General features: G+C 38.7%; 1 protein-coding gene across 6 annotated transcripts in view; it reads right to left on the bottom strand.

Annotated features, from left to right (window-relative positions):
- LOC131680733 (active breakpoint cluster region-related protein) overlaps positions 1-21,479 on the bottom strand; it is a 131,101-nt gene that overhangs the window by 75,472 nt on the left and 34,150 nt on the right. Inside the window, exons 1-2 of one of the 6 annotated variants that reach the window (XM_058961457.1) lie at positions 8,812-9,190; positions 6,891-7,531 (exon numbers count right to left, since the gene is read on the bottom strand). The exons of 3 other annotated variants lie outside the window; for them this stretch is intronic. In XM_058961457.1, the coding sequence (XP_058817440.1) occupies positions 6,891-6,944 (54 nt within the window). In that variant the 5' untranslated portion in view covers positions 6,945-7,531; positions 8,812-9,190. Of the gene's footprint in view, positions 1-6,890; positions 7,532-8,811; positions 9,191-21,479 lie in introns of those variants that run through there. 2 more of the 6 variants (XM_058961465.1, XM_058961471.1) reach the window with 2 other exon arrangements.

Below are 21,479 nucleotides of genomic sequence, written 5' to 3'. Positions count from 1 at the left end.
ATCCGTAACCTTGTAGCCGCAGTTACATATTCGCGTCTGTTCCTGGATGGCCACGCGAACCGTCATTCTGATGTTTAGTTTTTGGTGTACGGATCACAGTCTGACTCCATATCACTAGAGTTCCCGGTCATGTCGCCAAGAACCGTGTTGTCCATTGGATATGAGAGCTTTTTTAATTGATTCAATTGTAGGCATGGACCTAGACTTGTGGAATCGAGGATAAAGACTTCCAGACGATGACGCGAGTGTGGGGGGCGGTAGGTTCAAGCTTGAATCCGCGTTTGAATGTTTATAAGTGCTAAGACGTTCATGTTATCACCGGGATGTTATCATGTCTGCGAAAGCGCGGGTGTAGGTTGCGTGGATGATTTGCGAACAGAAATTGCATGTTTGTGACTTCATGTGTATAAATTCGATTTTTATGTCGCCATGGAACGTGTAGTTCAGCGGATATGAGTATCGTCTTTTTGATTGGTCCGCCTGCAGGCATTGGACTTTTGCTACTAGGACCGAAAATAGGGGTTTCCGGACGAAACCGATCCATGATCACGCGAACACGGACATTTGGAGGTTTACTCTTGAGACCGCGTTTGTGAATTTATAAGTGCTAAACCGTTCACTTAGTCACCGGGGTGTTATCCTGCTTGCGAGATCATGGGTGTGGTTGTGCGTGGATGATTGCGAAGGACTCGAGCGTTTTTATGATGACGTTTTTGTCGCATGTGCTAGTGTGTATGTAATTTCGTGTGGATACATTATTTTTATAAGCGTGTGGCCATTGGCATGTTCGCGTTTTTCAATGGTCGCGCGTAGACGTCTTATCTAGTTTTTATTTCTATTGGTCCAACGGAAGTTTGGGCTGCTAGGATCAAGGGTAGACCCATCCGGATTGCGCGTGTGGTAGGTTGATGCTTGAGACTGCGTTAGTAAATTTTTAGGTGCAAACGTTCACTTACCGGGGTGTTTAAATGTTGGCGAGATCGAAAAATTACCGTTATTTCATTTCCATTTTCCTCGCATTGTGTTTCAGTTAACTATCTCTCAGAGAAGCCGTGCGAGAGAGAGCGCTCAATGCTAAGTGATGGACAGATTGAATACCATTTATTTTGTATTGGTATGGTGAACGAAATGTTATCAGTCTATTGTATTCAGGCAGCATGCGGTGCTTTGTTGATTTTTCCTTCACCTTTCTGTTTCTTTTACGCAAAGCTATTTGTGCGAAACTGCCTGTTTGTTAATACTAGCTCGTTTTTTGTAATAAGGTGGCGTCATAACCGTATTTATATTGTAAATAAAATGATGGTCAGTTTTCATTCCTCTCAGTAATGATTCCAATGAGTGAGAGATTCAGAAGAGAACCGTCTTACTGTTGTCAATTCATTGGAGTGAGAACCGTAACTCAATAGGCATTGCTTACTGGTTTAACTGCTAACCGTTTCATTCTCTTTTGTCTAGTAGGTTTGCCATCTGTACCGTGATGGAACTCAGCACTGGTGACAATTATTCCCCGATGCGGGCAAACTGTGTTACTGTTGACTTTCCCAAATGTCATAAGACTCTTGAAGTGGAATTGTTGTGGATTAAGATGAAGCTCAACATTGATGACGTTACAGCAGTGCTACTCCACTACATACGGTACAGATTATCAAAATCATTACCCAAGCAGTATCATTTACTTAGCAGAACAACTTGAAATATGTCATTGAATGTCATGACGTTTTATACAGTATCCGAATATATATAAATGATAACACCATTGAAGTAAAACTACATGACCTGACATTGCGTACTAATATTATCGTTGTCAAACAACACATGTCAAAATGCGGAGAAGTGGATACCGTTAAAGATAAACTTAGATAAACTTTTTCCTACGTATAGCGGTGCTTCTTTAATACAAAACCGGCATTTCGGTTCCAAAAATGGATCGGCATTCCCGAGATGTTCGGTACATGTATCACAACCTTTCTGCGAAAAGGGCAGTAACGAATGTTAACTCAATAAAGATCGCCCAGTATCACGAAACCAATTGCCATTACCAACATCGAAATGACAACGATGGCGCCTAGTGCCTCCAAACCAACAACCAGCATCACCAATGAAAAACTGAATTCAGATGAAGATGGATGAAAAGTAGCGACTCGTGAGAAAAAGAATATCTGACAGTGAAGAGCAAGAAAGCAGTACCGATGACTATATCTACGTGAACGATAACGCGAGAGAAGGGAGATCGAATGACCCCAACCTGTGGAGGACAACGCAACTGAGGAATTCCACGAAGATCCGTCCGAAAATAATTAAAGTTTTGACCGACCATCTTAGATTCCTATGAAATTTTACACGTTTCATCGGCATGGAAGAATAAACATTTTCCACAATCAGTAAGATTATTTTGACTCAAGAGCAACTTTTCAAAAGGGCGTAAAGATTTCTACGTGCATTATTTCAATTTTTTTGTTCGATTACTGTATTTTATACAGCAAAACTGTTTGAGAACAAGTTTCAGAGAATGAATATTTTTGTACGAAAAAAATATACACTGAAATAAATGTTGTGTCATTTTTTACAAAAACAATTTTTTTTTTTTTTCGAGAGTTGTCCTACTGGAGCTGTAGAGCTAGGTTCTCGGAAGGGCTCCCCGTCAGAATCACATACTACAATTTGCAGACGAGACAGGCAATGTCGCCCAAAAAAACACTGCATTAGGCCAATTGTAGCGGGCCGTGATTCTGAATGTGATATTCATTGTACGGTTCAGGTATGTGCGGGCGTAGGGACTCGCGATCGCGTGTATCATCGCGAAGGGCTCGAACATTTGTACGTTAACGTGCTCGATCGCGTGTGCGTTTGTATGTCGCGTGTGCTAACGTGTATGAACTTCGCGTGTATACATTCTATTTCATAACCGTGTGCCTTTCGCATATTCGCGTGTGTTCTAGAATGATTGCGCGCGGACCGTGAATCTGATACTTAATTTTTGATTTTTGGTGTACGGTTCAGATTCCAGAAGAAAGTGGGTTCTTACATATCATTAGAATTCCCATTCATGTCGCCGTAGAACGCGTGGTCTAGTGGATATGAGCTTTATTTTTTTTTTTTTTTGATTGGTCCAACTGAATGTATGGACCTAAATTGCTAGAATGAAGGCTAAAGATTTCCGGACGTGACCGATTCATGATAGCGCGCGTTTGCGGGTTCGCGTTTGAGACCGCGTTTGTAACGTCGTAAGTACTAAAACGTTCACACAATTGCCGGAGTGTTATCAAGTTTACGCGATCTCGGGCATAGGTGTACGTAGATGATCGCGAAGGGCTTAAGCGTTCGTATGTTTACGTGTTTGTCGCGTGTGCTCGCGTGTATGTGACTTCGCGTGTATAAATTCGATTTTGAAACCCTGCGCCCATTCATATATTCGCGGACCGTCATTCTGAACTTTAGCTTTCGGTGTACGGATCACATTCTGACAGGGAGAGAGATACCCCATATCACTAGAGTTTCCGGTCATGTCGCCATGGAACGTTTTGTCTAGTGGATATGGGAGTTATTTTTCAATTTTATTATTTTTTTTTATTAATTAACAAGGACCTAGATTGTTTGTACCGAGGATAGAGACTTCCGGACGATCCCGATTCATGATGGCGCGAGCGCGGGAGTTTGTAGGTTGACGCTTGAGATCGTGTTGGTAAGTTTATGAGTGCTGAGATTTTCACCTTATCACCGGGGTGTAATCATGTTTGCGAGTTCGTAGGTTGCTTGGAAAATCGCGAGGGGCTCTAACGTTTGTGCGCTGACGCGATTTTGTAACGTGTGTTCTTGAATGGTCGCGCGAACCGTGAGTCTGATATTAAATTTTCAGTGCGCGGTTAGAATTCTGGCAGAGAGTGGGATCGTTTATATCGATAGGGTTCCCGGTCATGTCGCCATGAGACGTGTTGTCTAATAGGTATGAGCGTATTTTCTTAATTGGTCCAGCTGAAGGCATGGACCTAGGCTTCTAGGATCAAGGATAGACTTTCGGACGTGACCGAGTCGTAATCGCGTGCACGATGGCATTTTTTTAGGTTCCCGCTGAGACCGCGTTTGAGAATGTGTGAGTGTTAAGACGTTCACTATCACCATCTTTGTTGACCCAGCTGAAGGCGGGTGTAGAATAGCAGTATAGGACTCGAAAAGAAGAAATAAAAGATAATATATGAGAGACGTAATAGATTAGATAGGTACAAGATACAGCTGAAGTTATGATCGTCACATGAGACATACATTAGTACTTCAAACACTACTAATACTTGAATAGCCAATCACCACACATAGCACATCCTTTCTCAATTATCTATTTGTTACTGGTTGATTGTTGGTTATGAGCTGGTAAATAGAGGAAAGGTATAGAACAGATAAAAGGCTCATATCAGCCCTCCCGGCCTCCTCGACACACCACTATCGAGGCGTATTGTAATCAACATCTTGAAGCGGACTTCTTATATAAATCAAATCCTGAGTAGTCATAATGTTTGGTGGATTATTAACATGAGAAGTAATTAGCCTCTAGGAGTAGAACTTGGTGCAAATAAAAACTAAAAAGAGCGAAGGTCCTTATATTTAGATAACTATTGAATCTATTGTGGCTTGATGATGTTTACAATACCGTCAATCCCATCAACCTGCGAGAGGGTTTTTTTACAAAAACAAAAATTTGTGCTAAAAATTTAAAATGTTTTACAATATCACCTTGATGTCAAAGAGAAAGTTACAGGAAATGTTATGAGCCTTTTGAAAAACTTATTATTGTTGATGGAGAAACGCGAATAACTTCTGAAAAGGTCGTAATAAAACAAAAGAATTGCGTTGTTAAAACGAAATTTGAAATATCTCGAGAACTACTACATTTCAGAAAGAATTTACGACGCAATTCAAATTTCGTTTCCTTGGAAATATATGCCTATTTAAATATGCATGCTTTTAAATGCTAAATCGTCGTGAAAATAACACCATATTGGGATGTAAAATGACGACGAATAACAATTTTTAATCTCTACACAACTTTTCGATATCAAAAATACCCTTGTTTCATGATATTTTTTAGCATTAACACGTTATTGAATACCAGTAGAATTGAATATAGCTCGCAATTTCAGATTCTAAATGACGGCAGGCATCAATTTGCGATCTTTTGACATATTTCTTATATTTAAAATGTCCATGTCGCGTGATTCTAGATGACAGAATATCTTGAATATACCGTCATCTTAAATTGATCTGCTATCATAGGTATAAAAATAGCGGAGGCTATTAAATTTCCTTTTACTTTCGATTTTTGGTCAGTTTCCCTTACCAAACATACCCATATTGCAAACTTCCTGATGATAAAACATTATGAAAATGTCGCAATATTGAGTTAAGGAACGCCATTTATGACCACGAAAGTAATTTATTTAACCAGAAATATGTCTGAAGACATTTTTTCAATTACCGAAAAAATACCTAATATTATAAAGAAATTTGTTTAGAATTCTTAATAAAAATACTAGCAGCACTAGCACAGCCGTTAAACATCAACCCGAATACACAACCGCAACACAACCGAAGTTTGGTTTCGTTATTCTCGTGTTTCCTTCCCATACTCGTGCACCGGTGAACGAAAATCAAAACCAAGCCGCGGTGCTGTGTAAACGAAACTCGGTTTGGTTTTCGTGTCTCGTATAAACACAACCAGCGATAAGACTGCACACAATGTAAAGGAAACATAAACACTTGTGAAAATTTGGTTTACCGTACCGGTACTCAACCGGTATTTTCCCACCACTGGTTTAGAATCATATTGAAAAAGAAAATTGTATTTTTGACTGCAAATAGTATGAATTATAAAAAATATGTCAAAAGTTGTTGTTAGGAAAACTTTTTTGTTGAAAGCTTCTCCAAGATCCAAATACACTGAAAAAGTTTCTTCTGCGTCTTTAAAACGATTTTTGACATTTTATGAAGGGGTCACGCGAATAAATTTTAAAAAGGGCATAAACACACGAATTAACTGTTTTTGTTGGAACAAAATTCCAAATATCTCGAAAGCTATCGCATTTTGGAAGATTTTTGTTAAATACGTTTTGATTTAAAATGAGACTTAGAATTATATTCTGTAGTAAAATTACAGTTTTGTGTGTCAATTAGTGTGAAATTTAAAAACATGTATAAAGTTATTGTTAGAAAAAAAATTTTACCGATAAGTTCTCCATCATACAATCACATTCAAAATGTTTCTTTTCTCTTGAGGTTTTTGTTGACAAAATATAAAAAATTAGAAAAAATAGGTTTTTTTTACAATTTAAATGTTTAACATAAATTTTTGTTTTTGTGAAAAATGACAACATTTTTTTCAGCGTATATTTTTTTCGTACATAAATATTCATTCTCTGAAACTCGTTCTCAGAAAGTTTTGCTGTATAAAATACAGTAATCGAACAAAAAAATTGAAATTCATTCACGTAGAAATCTTTACGCCCTTTTGAAAAGTTGCTCTTGTATCAAAATATTGCTATTGTCAAAGAAAATAATGGAGATTCATGAACCGAATACAACTTTAAAGTTTCGTTCAAATCGAAGATGGTCATATTTTGTGCTCGGCCAGTTTCTCATGGAATCCCTCAACTAATGCTTCACCGCCGAGGAAGAGGATATTAACACGTAACATCAAACTGCGTCAACAAGGATTGATAAACAGGCATTTTAGCGCTATTTTCAATTTTTTACTTGTTGTAAAAACTTAAGGATCCTCAGTTCAGTTGTGGTTGGCCTGAATGGCAGCTATGAAATGTAACGTTACATAAACAGAATATTGCACCATTTCAAGACTCTCTTGCAGTGCCAGATGAAAGTCGAAGCACCAGAAAACTACTCACCCTTGAACTCCAAATCTTGATCTTATCCGAAACCGATATCTTGGACGACTTCATTTGTTGCACAATCAGCTGCGTTGATGCTGCCTGGTTGTGTTCCAGAAAAACCGCCAACAGTCGCTATTTCCAGCGCTAGACACACCACGTCATAAACTTCACCGTATTTGCTGCAGCACACAACACGTTTTCGCGCAGCACCACAATGGGGCCCCTCCGTGGAGGTAGTATGTAGTTGTAAATGGGTTATTGAATGCGCGAGGGAACCGCAAACAAATCAAGCAAACATAAAGTTGCAAGCTAATCACACCTTATTTCTTCCTCGACTATCGCGTTCTGTTTGACACAACAACAATACACGGCCAGCGAGCGCACAATACAACGATACACAATATTCGCTCAATTGGGTTTGATTACACTTTGCGCTTTTATTTATTTTTTTCTATATACGGAGAATCGTTTTTCTTCGATGCATAACCGCCTTCTTATGCACACACCACCTAGTAGATTAGCGACCCGTAGGTTCTCATCACGTCACGACCGCACACCATCAGCAGCAGAAATGCCCGTCTTGGTGAACAAATAATAAATATCAATTATCCAGTGGTGGTATGGCATAACGAACGAACACCCACACACAGTTTCTACTAATAAGAAAACAAATCAGTCCACTAACACCTCGTTCGAAAGTGAAATGAAACGATAGAGGATTTTTCATATATTGTATAAATGTAGGAATCTTTTCTTTAGCATCTATAAAATCTACAATTCAACCCACGAACATTTCCTGCCGGCAATCTAGCAGTTCATTCAAACTGGCGAGGAAAATTCGACCCATCCAATTTAGTGTTCCTTGCAGCGATGTTCAGCGACGGTTTTCCCATGGCGGATGCGCAACGAGTCGGTCGGTCGGGTGTTGTATGGAACATTCGAGCAAAGTTAAAAGCTGGTCAAACGGCATACACACAACTGCACTGTTAAACCGACCGAAAGCTAAACTGCGGATCACCTAGCCGATGCTGATAACGGGGTTTGCACCTCACGGATAAAGCCGCCCCGGGGCTGATAAAAAATAGCGACGGGTACCGACTGTTGTATATTTATACTGGCCGGATGATGTGATGAGGCGAATGGAGCGTGGTTTTCAGCGGCTTGGTCCAAGGGGTCCAAATGAGTGAATGTATATTTTGCTTTTGTTAATTTAAAGAAAGCATATTCAGTTACAGCTACAGCTCAAGAAAAAATAAAAGACTATAGTAATCATGCTGAGCAACGCAAGTTTCCCACAGGCTTGAAGCGTAAAAATGACTTATCGGACCCCTCGGTGACAAACCATTAGATACACCCGACAAAAACGTTAGTGAGACCAAAGTGATAATTAAATCCACTTCTACCCATTTCATCGTTTCAAACGGCCAGTTTTTCAATGACCTTCGCGATGTGTGATTGCAGTGAGCTTCATAACGGTGCAGAAACTCCTGGCCTTCATCTACAATCAATGCCGGTTCTGACACTACACCGATGGAGCTACTGATCACGTATTATCACAACAGTCGTCGGTCGAACTAGAAACATATCACAAATCGTGGATTTTTTTTTCTATCCTACAGGGATCAAATAATTTCCTAATGTCAATCACCATCACTCATCACGTCCAGTGAACTGTCGAAAGTGGGTTTCTCATGATTTTGCCGAAAATTGTGCTCCAATTTCGAAATCAGCCGTGCACAGAGCGCGTTGAATCATCAGCTGCGAACTTCATGTTTTCTTTCTCTCTCGCTTTTCTTACGCTAGCAACGGCAGCGCCGCCACCGCCAACAATGACGAGTGGGTCGTATTTTCCTCCCATTTTGTGGTTTCGAATTTCCAACTTTCGATCGAGGTGTTTTCGTAATACTGCCTGGACGGCGACGTAATTTGTGCCTACCACGTATAACTTATTTACGATCACTAGAAAATTCACGAAGAATTAAGACACACACGTATAATCACTATTTTTCGACTCCTTTCCTGTCTAATTGCGCATACCAAAGTGTTTTGGTGTCTTCAAACCATTATCACGAGTCATTCGAGCTGACGTCCTCTACTTGCGACAAATAATTCACTTTGATAACCCACCCAACCAATGTCGTAGTAGAGTGTTGTTGATATCTGACTCACTTAACACACTTTCACGGCAACAGGTGGCAGCCACTAGCGGTGGCACTTCACAAAGTATGATACAAGGCAGCTAAAGCCCTAGCCCTCCTAGTGCTGCACGTAAGAAGGCTCACTAGTTCTGTGTCGGGTTCGTTCGGAAGATCGACACAGCTGTATCTCGGAAGACAGGTTCAAACGTTCAAACTAGACTGAAATCGAACCGAATGGTCGCCCCGTGTGATGCAGCCGCGCATTCGATTCGTTGGCTGAGATGGGTTGAGTTTGAGGTATTTTCGCGCAGTAACATAGCGGAATGTGTTCGGTATATATGACTGTAGTGATGCCACAACACGGCGGAAGAGATATCGGGCAATTTTTTTTTGCTTCCTATACGTTCCATATCGTACCCGCGCTGCTACTGGTTTTTTTTTTTCTGTGTTGGTGAACGATGCGAGCTAAGTACAGTTCATGACGTATTGTGTACAGCGGCTCTCAAATTTCTTATTGGAGCAACTGCGGTGCCGATGAAAGACCTTTCCATCAGAGCACAACAAGTGTGTGCCGTTGGGGAGGGTTACCATTCTATGTGCTAGTTTGATTTATTTAATGGTATAGGGTTTGAAGGGGTAAACGGCTCTAAGGTAAACAAAATAAACTAATCTGTAAGAACTAAAAAAAGAAAAACTAAACCAAAAGCGTCTTGAATGATGTTCAAGTCAAGTCCTTAGCTACGATTTTGTTTTGAAAGGGGCTTAAAAATTACTGCATAGAAGTATTAATTCTGATGACTTGAGATGGTCACTAAAAACTGATGAAAATTTTAGAAAGTTTTTTAGTGATAACAATTTTAAAAATAGATCAATAGAAACTAAAATATTAAAAATGTGCTCCCAGTAACAACAAAGCCTATAGTATATCGCGGAACCATTGATTTTGAATTTACTTTCAATATTAATTTACGAGTTGTAATTTACTTTAGTTACAACAGTGTATATTCATAATTTCAAAGTAGGGCTAACCAAATATGACAATCCCTGATGATGCTATAAAGTTCAGGGTAAAATAGACTAAAACTTTCGATCTAGCAGGCGATGTGAAGAAATGGTTTTCTTCTTTTCTTGATCTGGCGACTTACCACTTGTGTCAGTCACCATGCAGCTTTGGAAAATCGAATTCTTTTTATCAACTTAAAACTTCAAATTCTTCAGAAAAAATAGGCCTTGTCAGAAATAATTTTCAAGCAATTGTTTACGACAGTTTGCGACGGAACTACCTTCTGCTGAAAGCAGCATGTGATTTTTTCTCAAAACACCGTTTGACTAATCCGGCGAAAAGACAGCGGTTATAAATCTTTATTTATTGCTTTCCAACCTTGAGGGTGTCTTGATACATGTATAATTTAGTGGACCACGTAGGGGGTTTAGATATGTCGTAAACTTTTTAGTTAGCAATTAAAAATGAAAATCGAAGTCCCTACGTGGTCCACTAGAACATACATGTATAAGGATACCCTCAAAATTTTGGAGCAATCGATAGATTTGTAGCCGTAGCCGCTATCGCCCACCCGATTTGAAGATTTAAAAACCTCACACTAGATATTGAAGCATTATCTGATGTTTAAAAAATTCAGTTATCAGTTATTTTAAAAAAAGCTTTCTTTAAAATGCATAAAGCAAGTGCCGTTAAGACTTCTGTATTTAAGAAAAAATCTTCCCTTTCAGTCACACCAACCTACGATGGCATGTTCTTTTCCTCGCTGTTAGAGAGTTCTAGAGGCCATTTTCATTATTCTCATCGATCTGAGTAATATTATCGAAGAGAAGTTAATTTTTTACAACAGTCATTGTTACAGATGATGACTGCGATGCTAAATTTTGCCCCCACAATTGAGACATTTATATTTGGATGGGGAGTTACAAATAAAGTAATAAAGGATGAAATGATCAAAAAATGGTTTCATCTAAATTCGGTATTTTTCAATCATGCATGTAAAAAAGTATCTCTTATTTTGTACATGTGTGAGTACGGAATGCTGCCTCTATTTTGTTTTTGTCATTTTCCATTCGGGTGTCAAATTGGCGCAGAAGCGTATCAAAATTTTGAACGGACGTAAGAAAAATTCAACATACTCCCACGCAGATTTGGCAAAATCGCTGAAATTGCCAAATCGACTATAACAAACGTTATTCAAATGTTCGGGAAACGTCTGATGGTCAGTAGGAAACCAGGAACGGGAGGAAACAGAATTCCGTAGCACGCAGGAGAAGAGTTTTACACCGTTTCCGGAAAAGGAAAGGTTCAAAATAAGTCTTAGAAAAAAAAGTTGTCAAAGTTTTTGAAAAAATCTTGATTTAGCAGACAATTTGCGCATGTTGGCCGAAAACCGAAATTTTCGTGACAACTGGCGCTGTTAATAAATATATGTTCGTCGAGCTAACACAGTTGTTTCATGCAGTTTTGGCCAGATTTAGCTTCCAGCCTATCTACAAAAATGTGAAAGTCAAAAACCCTCAAAATTTGCAAGGGAGCGCATTATTGGACAATCGTTTAGAAGAATCTCAAGAAAACTCAGAAAAAATGAAATGAGAAACAATTAAAAAACGGCGTTAGGTATCAAATAATATACTATACAAGCGGCACAAAATCTGAAGGAAGGTATTAAACCTTAAACACGACAATTCGCAATAGGGACATCCTAAACCTAATAATATGATTTTTTTTTGTTTTATGGTCACTGAACTTCAAAAAAATATAGTTCATCCATTTACATAACAACACTTTACCATTTTTGACCCAGTTTTGACCGTTCCCCTCTTTAATGAGTATGAAGTTCAACGATAACGTTGAATAATTATTTTAATTTATTAAAATACTACGCTCATTAGCTTTTCGAGGGTACATAATGTTCGATTTATCGTTGTGGTCGAAACATTTTTATAACCTAATAATCCTTTAAAAAGTAACCCAAATTTGGTGGCCCATCGAATTGATCTTGATGTAATTTTTATAGCCTTTCCAAATCAACTGGTGAGCAGTAAAATTTCTTGAAAGGGGATCCTCAAAAAATAACAAGAAATCAGTCGAAATTCTCGGTAAGCAGTGCCTACGTACCCACAAGGATAGTTGAGATTGACGGAGTAACCACCCAAACGGAACTGATATGCGAAGATCTACTGATGTATGGGGTTTGGCCTTTCACAGATGATTTGCATGATCTCTCGACATGCCCCGCGCAATTGCGTCGCGAGGAAAAACTAAACCGCTCCTTTCAAGTACGCCCTAAGCGCTCCTTTGCAGAAATGCCAATGAGAGCTCGTCACCAATACCGTCCAATTTCTATGATTCTGCCCAATGCAGAGTGCGACCCTGAGGACCCCACATTTTCTAGAGCAAAACCATTGCCTACCCTAAGCTTCCTCGTAAAGATCCTCGATGGGTACTCAAGAAAGATCTGTTACAAAACCGGAGCAAGTAGCTCCTGGTCTCGGAAATTTTATTTTAGAAACTAGGAGGAGTTCGCAGCGCTTTTTAGAACATTAAAAATCCCAAGTGTCACCAAATCTTAGCCAAAGATTCAACATAGGGCTACACACTTGAGATTTTCTATAACTGGACTGGATATCAAAAAAGTTTTAAAATTACCGATGCTCTTAACAGTATTTTAATAGCTTTTCTCACTACAGTGATTTTGAAGCAGCTGACTGATAAATCACCCCTCCTTGCGACGATCGTAAGGATACGATTGGCTAATTTATCAAATGAGGTCACGGATTTGATCACTGCTTTAATTTCACTACAGAAGCATCATCCTGAATATAGATTCGTTGGAATTATAAACAGCTTAATATGTCAACGAAATCTCAACAGCTGAGATCTCAGTAGACAATTTTTACTCTGAAAATATTTCACCGAAAATCAGCTAACAAATCTTACTTTACTGAGATATCAGTTTCTAACTTTGCTAATTACACGGCTGTTGAGAAATTGCCGAGCCGAATCGAGTGTGAAACTCTACCCGGCATCACTAAAATTCTACCAGCACCGTTGCTAGCTCCAGAAGCCGTAAACTCCCACGGCAGTTATATTACACGAACTGCTGGGAGCACTGGTAGTATAGGAATTCGCGAGTTGATTTTTATCTATGTGCTCGACCTCGCCACATTTAGATAACATGCGGAAGGTAATCCCTAATCCACACGGTAGTGAGTATCTGTCTATCACCATTTCAATCGCGAACGGTGCAGTGCCATCGGAGACAATCAACGATTCTTAATGTCCTCACATGAAATATTGATTGGAAGAGCTATACTAATCTAATCAAAAAAAGTCATTCCTACGTTGGCAAAATACTAGTTTCTGGCTAGTTCAGTTCTCGATACCGCGATTTAAGCTCAGATGAAAGGACTACCCGGTCCACTCTGTGGTGGGATTAAGAAGTGTCCACGTATACGGACTTTTTGGATGCCCGAAAATTTCCGAATATGCGCGACTTTAGAAATACAAATTAAAATCTAAAGCTAGAAACCACGCTAAGTGGCACCGGTTCGTCGATGGATTAACGACAGAAACATCGACGAGTACTTTTTGAGATGCGGTCCGACGGATACGTAATCAAACAATATTCCCGAAAACGTGGAATATTCTAACCGCTGGATATTCGATTTCGCCAATAATTCGGATTTCGCTGGGTCACAGATCTTCCACGCCATCCCGACTACAACTCGTATCGGACGATTGCAATTCTTTAATGTGATGTATCTGGCTCCGTCTCGACTGTTGGGTCGAAAGAAATGGCTTTTTATCACTATTTAGCTTTGTCTCTAAAGGGCCGAACGATTATCTTGCATTGTTTTCTACCAAAATTCAAATAGCCTACGCCAGCTAAGAGCAAATGGCATCAGTTTTCTTGCATAATAAGGCGGATTATGATTCTGTTTCTCTCAATCTTTTTTTCAGAAAAGCAACACCAGCATGGTCTGTCACTCATTTTAAACAATTTTTTGCTAAATCTATTGTAAGAAATATTTATGCAACGTAGGGGCGTAACAAGTAGTCTGCGGCACGGTTACCCACCATACTTTTCGCTCCTCTCCATAAATTTCCACTAAGGCCCTCTCATTACATCCCTCTCAGACCACTCGCGACTGGTGACAGACTCTGTCACATTTCCCTCAGACAGACGCACAGTGGCACGACGAGTGACAAAACCCCAAAAGCCAATGTCTTGTGATTCTTTTGTAAATATTTATTTTATTTTTCTCTTGGTTTGAATAAAAATATCTCAAAATTTTAAGATAATCGGATAAAAAATGAATTTTAACATGTCGCTGAAGCAAGTGATGTCGAGGATTTCTGTTCAATTCAATTTATTCGAATTGTTTGTGCCTTCGAATTTCAAATGGCGATATCTCAAGAACTACGTGGCCGATGGAGGTAGTTTTGAGTTCTTTGAAAAGATGAATGAATATGCTAAATGTATAGTTGTAAAGTTTTTGTGCAGAAGTCAAACACGTTTGCTCTGAATCAAGAAAAAGCAAATGAGCAATTGAATGTCATATCAGTAATTTATCTTTATACGTCTTACAATTTTTGAGATGGTCTTCCATGGGTCAGTTATGAATCTGACTCAAAATTTAGTGTAGTTCCAAGATATATAGGACTCATCTTGCGCATTATTGCGTCGAAGTGTTCATATCTATGATTTTTACTAGTTTTGTCAACCATTTCTACTATTCGGTGTGATTAGCTACTATTATTAACGTGTATATTAACCCTTAAATGGGTTAACATAAAAAAGTAAAAAAAAAGAATTCTTGAATTTCAAAACTGACGGCAGAAATGGACTCAGCGACCCAAAATTAGTTAAAACCCCAATTTTTAGCCATAAAAACCAATTTTTATAATGTTGTCATAACTTTGTATGGAGAGGTGCTACTGTGCACCGCCCCGTCACACGTCCCTCCGACTCACTCCTCTCTCACCCTCATCACCATCACTAATTACATATCAAGCTGAGGTGTCCGGTTGGGGGTTACCCAAACCACTCACGTATCCATTCCAGCATACAAAAATAAGTTAACATGAAACCATCATTGAGCTGATGCTGATTAGGCTAATCAAATGTTATATTTTTTGTTTCAAGTGTTGCAGCTCTTCAAGTTCATGCCAAGCATGGATCATAGTTTGGAGAAATGAAAAAAGAACGATTTCACCACTATGTGTATTAACACAGGTTTTTGAGAATATGCCGATGAACAAGAGACAATAGTTCTTAGTCCTACCGTCGGACCCGAAGTATACCACCCTTGTTACAATTGGCGAAATCCTGGCAAGTCACGAGGGTGCATGTCTCTCATATACATCTCCATAAAACTCAACGATACATTAATTTAGCACATCTTTTTTCTCATTCTCACAAGTACTCTTTTCCACTCCCCTTCCACTTCCTCTCGGTGTGTTGCCGAACCGCAGCAGAGCCATACTGCGAAATCGTCTGAATATCTAAGGCAACAACACTGGTAATCAGATACTAAGCGATCTGGAAGCCTGCCCCCCTTTAAAGGATTTCTCTCTTAGGTAGTCTCGGTAGTCCGAGGTTTTCATTGGTGATATTGATCTTCCGTTACAAGTATATGTTTTCATTTCCCTAATTTTTTTTGATGAAGCGTCAATCTAACGCAAACGTACCTTAGTAAATTAACCAACTGAACAAAAAAGTGTATTGTATATTACTACGGTCGTGTTTCCAGCATTACTTATCAATCTCTCAATTTATGTTAAAGATAGAAGAAGATACCCACGGCTCAGTCAAGCTAACATATGAAAGTCTGTTAGTAGAGCGTACGCGTTGACTAGAAATTATAAGTATATAGTATTTATAGTTTGAACCCAAATGTAAAAAATAATGCAGGTTTTATTTTTTTCGCGATTTGAATAAAAATTCCCTGAGAATTACTTGTTTTCTAAATGCTTTTCTAGGAATCGAAACAGATAAATGTTGGTTCTGAATTTTTTTCCATAGCAAGTAATAAAAAAAAGTACCACCAGTTTCAAACCAGAAATTGCGTGAATCTGAACTAGTACTATATAGTGGACGGGCATAGCATAGTTGGTAAATCGGTTGCCTTGTACGCAGCTCACTTGGGTTCGATTCCGAACCCCGCACATAGGATTAGAATGTTTTCTAACCCGAAAAGAGACGAATGACCATAAGGTTAAAACCTCTAAAAAACAGTACTATGTATCAACGAAATGGATTTGATATGGTACAGAATCGATGACGAGTGAAACTAGAATCAATTTTACTGGCCTTCCTTCTTCAAAAAATGGTTTGCTTGTTTACCACGTATTGACAATTCGGGTTGTAGTTGTACACCATATTTTCTTTTCCATTGCCACTTTCGAAGAAAAAGTAATGTTCACAACAATGTGGAAGCGAACCAACAGCTTTTATCCGACTATTTCCAACCACCAAAGACTTCGGTCACGATAGTCAGTGTTCTTACTGCTTCTGCCCGAGTCAGCGCAAAGCGAACGACAAAATAGCACGTTTTATCTGGTGTGCATTGTCCGAAGAACAAAGTAAACCGGTAATTTTATTCTTGATCTGTCGAGATGACAGACTCTCAAGAAAAAAACGTGGTCCTACGACCATAGATTTCCGGTCGATTTTTTTGGGACCGACCGAGCATTGTGGAACATTTGTTGAAAGTGTAAATGGAGTATAGGCTTCCGGAACTCATATTTGTCCAGTTCGACAAAGCCAAAATCAAGATTCCCATATTATGTAGTCCGGGGCATTGCAAAAATACACTTCTAGAGAAAATTTTCAATATGACGTAAGTAACATTGAGAGCCTCTCTTTGTTTACTTTCTCTTTCGTTTATTACAACGTCGTTACAACACTTTGCACTAATTTTCCAGTACATATCGAAAGCCGACGGTTTTACTAGAATATTAGGCAAAGAGTAGAGTAGTAAATGTTGAAATGGCCGAGTAATGAACAGAAGAGAAAGACCCCAAAGAGAATCTCTCACTGTTACTTACGTCCTATTGAAAATTTTCTCTAGACTTGCTTTTGAATTCTCAAAGTCTCTCCCACCTCAAATTGTGACAATTGTCAAAGTGAGCTCAGATGCCAAATTTCACATCATTTGGACAGTTTTTGACATCCGCCCACTTCGTTTGCCGTTTTTGACATTGGCACTATTAAACTAGAGGTGCGCGCCGCCGCGCCACGCCGCTGATTTAAGGTAAAAAATGGTCAGCGCGGAATCGGAGGCACGGCGCGGCGGGGCTAGGGTTGTGAAATCCCGGGAATACCGACCCATTTTTGGTACCATAATACCGGTACTGAACAAAAGCCAGCACCGGTATTTTCGGTACCATACAATTTTTTATGAAAAATATGTGGACTCTTTAGGAGGACCGGTTTCAAAATATCGGTCTACAAAATGACTTTTAATTATATTAATTGTCTTCTAGATAAATCGTTGAGCTAACACCTTTGTAGGGGAATGAGGTGGGGCCATCATCATAATAATTCTAGAAGTAAAACATTACTAGCTCCCGTTGTACTGAACGGCATGTTTAAATTCTTACTTTATTTTGTCGAAATTAAAATTTAACGATCTTGTACTAAATTTCAAAATATTCACATCTAGCGTAAGAGACGTAAAAATTTGCTATTATTTTGTTTATTAGCGACATTCTGATTGGTTTTCATTATTCACTGGGTGGCGCGTAATAAGACTATGGTCTAAGTCATGTCTGTATTTGGTTTGATCTTAAACCATTATCTATAAAAGAACGAACAGCGATTTAGTAGCTAATAATTTTAGAGTTGGTGAACTGCTTCAAATGGGGCGATTTGTAATTATTGGTGATCGGAAAATGCTGGAAAACTCAATACTTTACGGAAAAGCAAGGAGCCTTGGTATGCATTAAAGAATAGTAGGCAAATGACATAAAGATCGAAACCAATTTAGAGAAAAGGAACAGAGAGGAAATGCGAGCAACCTGCTCGGATTTACTGCCATTCTCGCTTTGATTTACTGTTATTAATAGGGTTTCTTACATTTACCATCTGTTGACGTCGACGAAAGTCGCACCGCTTAGCAGTTAGTGATATCAAAGTGGCCTAGATTTTAAAATAAAAGAAAGTGCCGCATACGAAAAATATCTTCTGTGAAATGAGTCATATCATTCCGAAGCAATTAAAAACAATAAACATGTTTTTTTGATCAGCACAAATCAATCATCCGAGAATAAGGTCATCAGTTTGAGCATTCGATTTCACTTTGAAGCTGTTTTCGATTTTTTTTAAATGTTCGAGTACCGGTACTTTACCGGTACTACCGGTACTGAGGGCTTCAGTACCGTAGTACCGGTTCTCACCAAAAAGGCTCGGTACTGCGAACCCTAAGCGGGGCTCACCTCTCTATTAAACAATATGAGAAAAAATATAATAACAGCTATAACTTTTGAAGTAACTCTTGAAAATTTACAGTTTATACCTTTGTTTGAAGGATACTACCGTAGTATTTGAACGGCGATATTTCCGTTTCTCAAAAATCGAGGCTTTGGGACACTTTATCCCTAAAATCCCGCATTTTCAATTCTTTTTCTGCTCTATGCAGTATATCATACATATTTTGCATTTTTTCTAATGTTAAAAAATCTCAGAAATTGAACGGTCTTTGTCCAAATAGAAGAAGTTAGAGTTCTAGGACTTTCTGTAATTCATATTAAATTTTATGATTTTCTCGTAATCTCTATTACTATTCAATGAATTTTTATAAAATATAACTTGATGAACGTGAAAAATTCTCAGGAACTTTTTTTTGATTGCTGACTAAGAGGGAGCCATTTTTTCTTCTTTGATGCTGTAACGGCGAAGGGATACAAGGTGTAAAATATTTTTCAATATTAAGAGCCATAGTACTCAAGGAAGAGCAAGGAATTGAAGGAAGAAGGTTTAGAAAATCGTGGAATAGGGTCATATGAGCAAGCTTACAGTTTTCCGACAACTTAACCCTTTGTCTTCTACCGCAGGAGTCAGGATATTTTGGCATTTTTAAATGCGAATCACCTGACTATGTGACATGTCCGGACAACCCAAGTAACCATAAGTATTAGGCCATTGCACTATATTGACTATACATTTGCACTAATGTTGCATTGCAACTCTATTACAGCATTAACAATACAATAAAGCTCTATATTAGTATCAATAATGCATAAATGCACAGCTGAAATATAGCACTATCGCTTGCTCTATATGCTCATATAAAGCTGATAGGGTAAAGTGCCTATTTTCACCATACTAAGCAGGGTGTCTCACTAATTCGTTAATTTCTAGGCCTACAATCAATGAAGTGCATAAAAATTGACATCAACAGCTTTGCTTCGTTGTTAAGAACCAATATAACACAAATGCGACGAAAACAGTGAAATTCTCGTGTTTGAGCGCAACGAAAACTCGAATCGAGTGCCTACCATCTACCATTTGACTCAATGCGTTGAACAAAGATGGTCGACATTGCTCTAACCAACGGTTTCAAATGGGTAGGGTGATAATAGAAACATGGCGAAAATGGGCTCATCACCGTATAACTCGTACATGCTTCAAGGATCTTTAAAGCGTGTAAGCTTTACATGTGCATTTAGTGCCATTATAGAGCAAATAGAAAGCCGATATAATGCTACTGTAATGCTGTGGGTATTATTCGTTAGGCAACTCTTCTTGAAGATTATATTCGGCATATTTCAGTTCAAACGAACATATGCGATATAGTCCGGGTTGCAAACGCAGCGCACTTACCGTGAAGGACGAGGCAAGGTACCTCAGTTCGAGACTTACTAAAGGTAATTTTCGTAAAACAATCATATCATGTGAGAACGCAAACTCATTAAAGATATTCATTACAAAGGATTAGAAGAGAGTCAATTACGGTTTTAAACAGAACTTTTATTTTAAATTTTTTCCTTTTAGCTCATCATACCGAAAGGAAACATAAGAAATGGTTTTAAAACCAGGGCGGACAATGACAGCCAACTGACGCTTTCTAATAGCATTAGTAGTGCCAATATTAGGCTTTAAAATTTGACATTTGTACGCTGGTGCTATGTAATAGCATTAGTGCTGCAAAAACGAGCTAGCACTATATTTCTGGCATAATACCAGCATTATATCAGTATTTAGGGCTTCACGGCTCTTTTAGACTGCTTTATATGTGGATTTAAAGCAGATATTAGGCTACGTTATAATGCTTATTGGTTACTTGGGAAGCGTAAAGTGACTTAGTGACTTACGCTGTTATGATTATTTTGTTTTCTTTAGTTTAAAAATCATGAAAAAAATATTTTGGCGCTTGAAAATAATATGAGTGTGTTCGTAAGGACACCCGCTATGGATGCATATGCAAACACGAAACACTTGATATGCTGTCTATCCATTTGTCGGGAAGTTTTTAAGGACGATCATCGTGGATTTAAACCTATCTTAAAGAATCCCTTGTGCCAGAACAAATGCCGGCTATAATCTTTGAATATGTGTCCGTCTATTCAATCCTAATTTCATGTCTTGTTAGCAGTGATTTGAAAGGATAATAATAATAAACTTAGCTGATGCATTTACGCTCAACTGTCTCATTTGTTAGGTGATGTTTGTGTGAGATAACGTTTACTCCCATGGGGCACCATGCGAAAGAGGATGCAAAGACTCATCCACCACTGCTAACGATCCGCAACGAAAGGATTTAATGGGATTAGTGAATGAACGAACGAATGAATGAATGAATGATTATACCGGTTGTGGATGCCTAGGGCTCATTCTGGTAGCATCAAAAGGGCAGACGGAGAGAATGGCTTCCTTCCCCCGGGACGTTGTGTGTCCGGGAGGAGAGTAATTAGAGCGCCCCTGCTTTTTTGCTGAAAATTTTCATCTTCGAGCAGCGACTTCCTGTCTATGTTGGGGGTGTGGATTTACTATATACTACTGATAGATGGGCTAAAGAAATGTTATATAATCAGCCGAAGTTTACTTACATTTTATATTTGGAAAGGTGTATTGACAGTCTAATAATTAGTGTTAAATCATGTGATGTGTATACGTCAAATCCCTTTGTTGAAAAATGGCTTCTTCATGGTTTGTGAATTTTTTCGAGATCTACTTAAAATTGGTTTTTTTCTTGCAGTTCGACTGCCTAATGTAAAACGACAGCTGTATCGATGTTCGTACCGTTAGATCTAATTTATTTATTATTGAAAATAATTTCAAGTACCAGTCGCGAACGTTTTAGATTAGTAAAGATAAGAGAGATTCGAAAGGGCCAAGCCAATAGTATTTCCATTGGCCATCGAAACGCACATATCCTGAAACACCCTTCTGATTAAATACTGGAAATTGAGTATGTACAAACCGTAATCATAGTGGAATTCGTCAAACTTGTACTT

The sequence above is a fragment of the Topomyia yanbarensis genome, chromosome 1 (genome assembly GCF_030247195.1).
Source record: "Topomyia yanbarensis strain Yona2022 chromosome 1, ASM3024719v1, whole genome shotgun sequence".
In the NCBI taxonomy this organism is placed as follows: Eukaryota; Metazoa; Arthropoda; class Insecta; order Diptera; family Culicidae; genus Topomyia; species Topomyia yanbarensis.
This window is presented reverse-complemented; position numbering and strand designations above follow the sequence as displayed.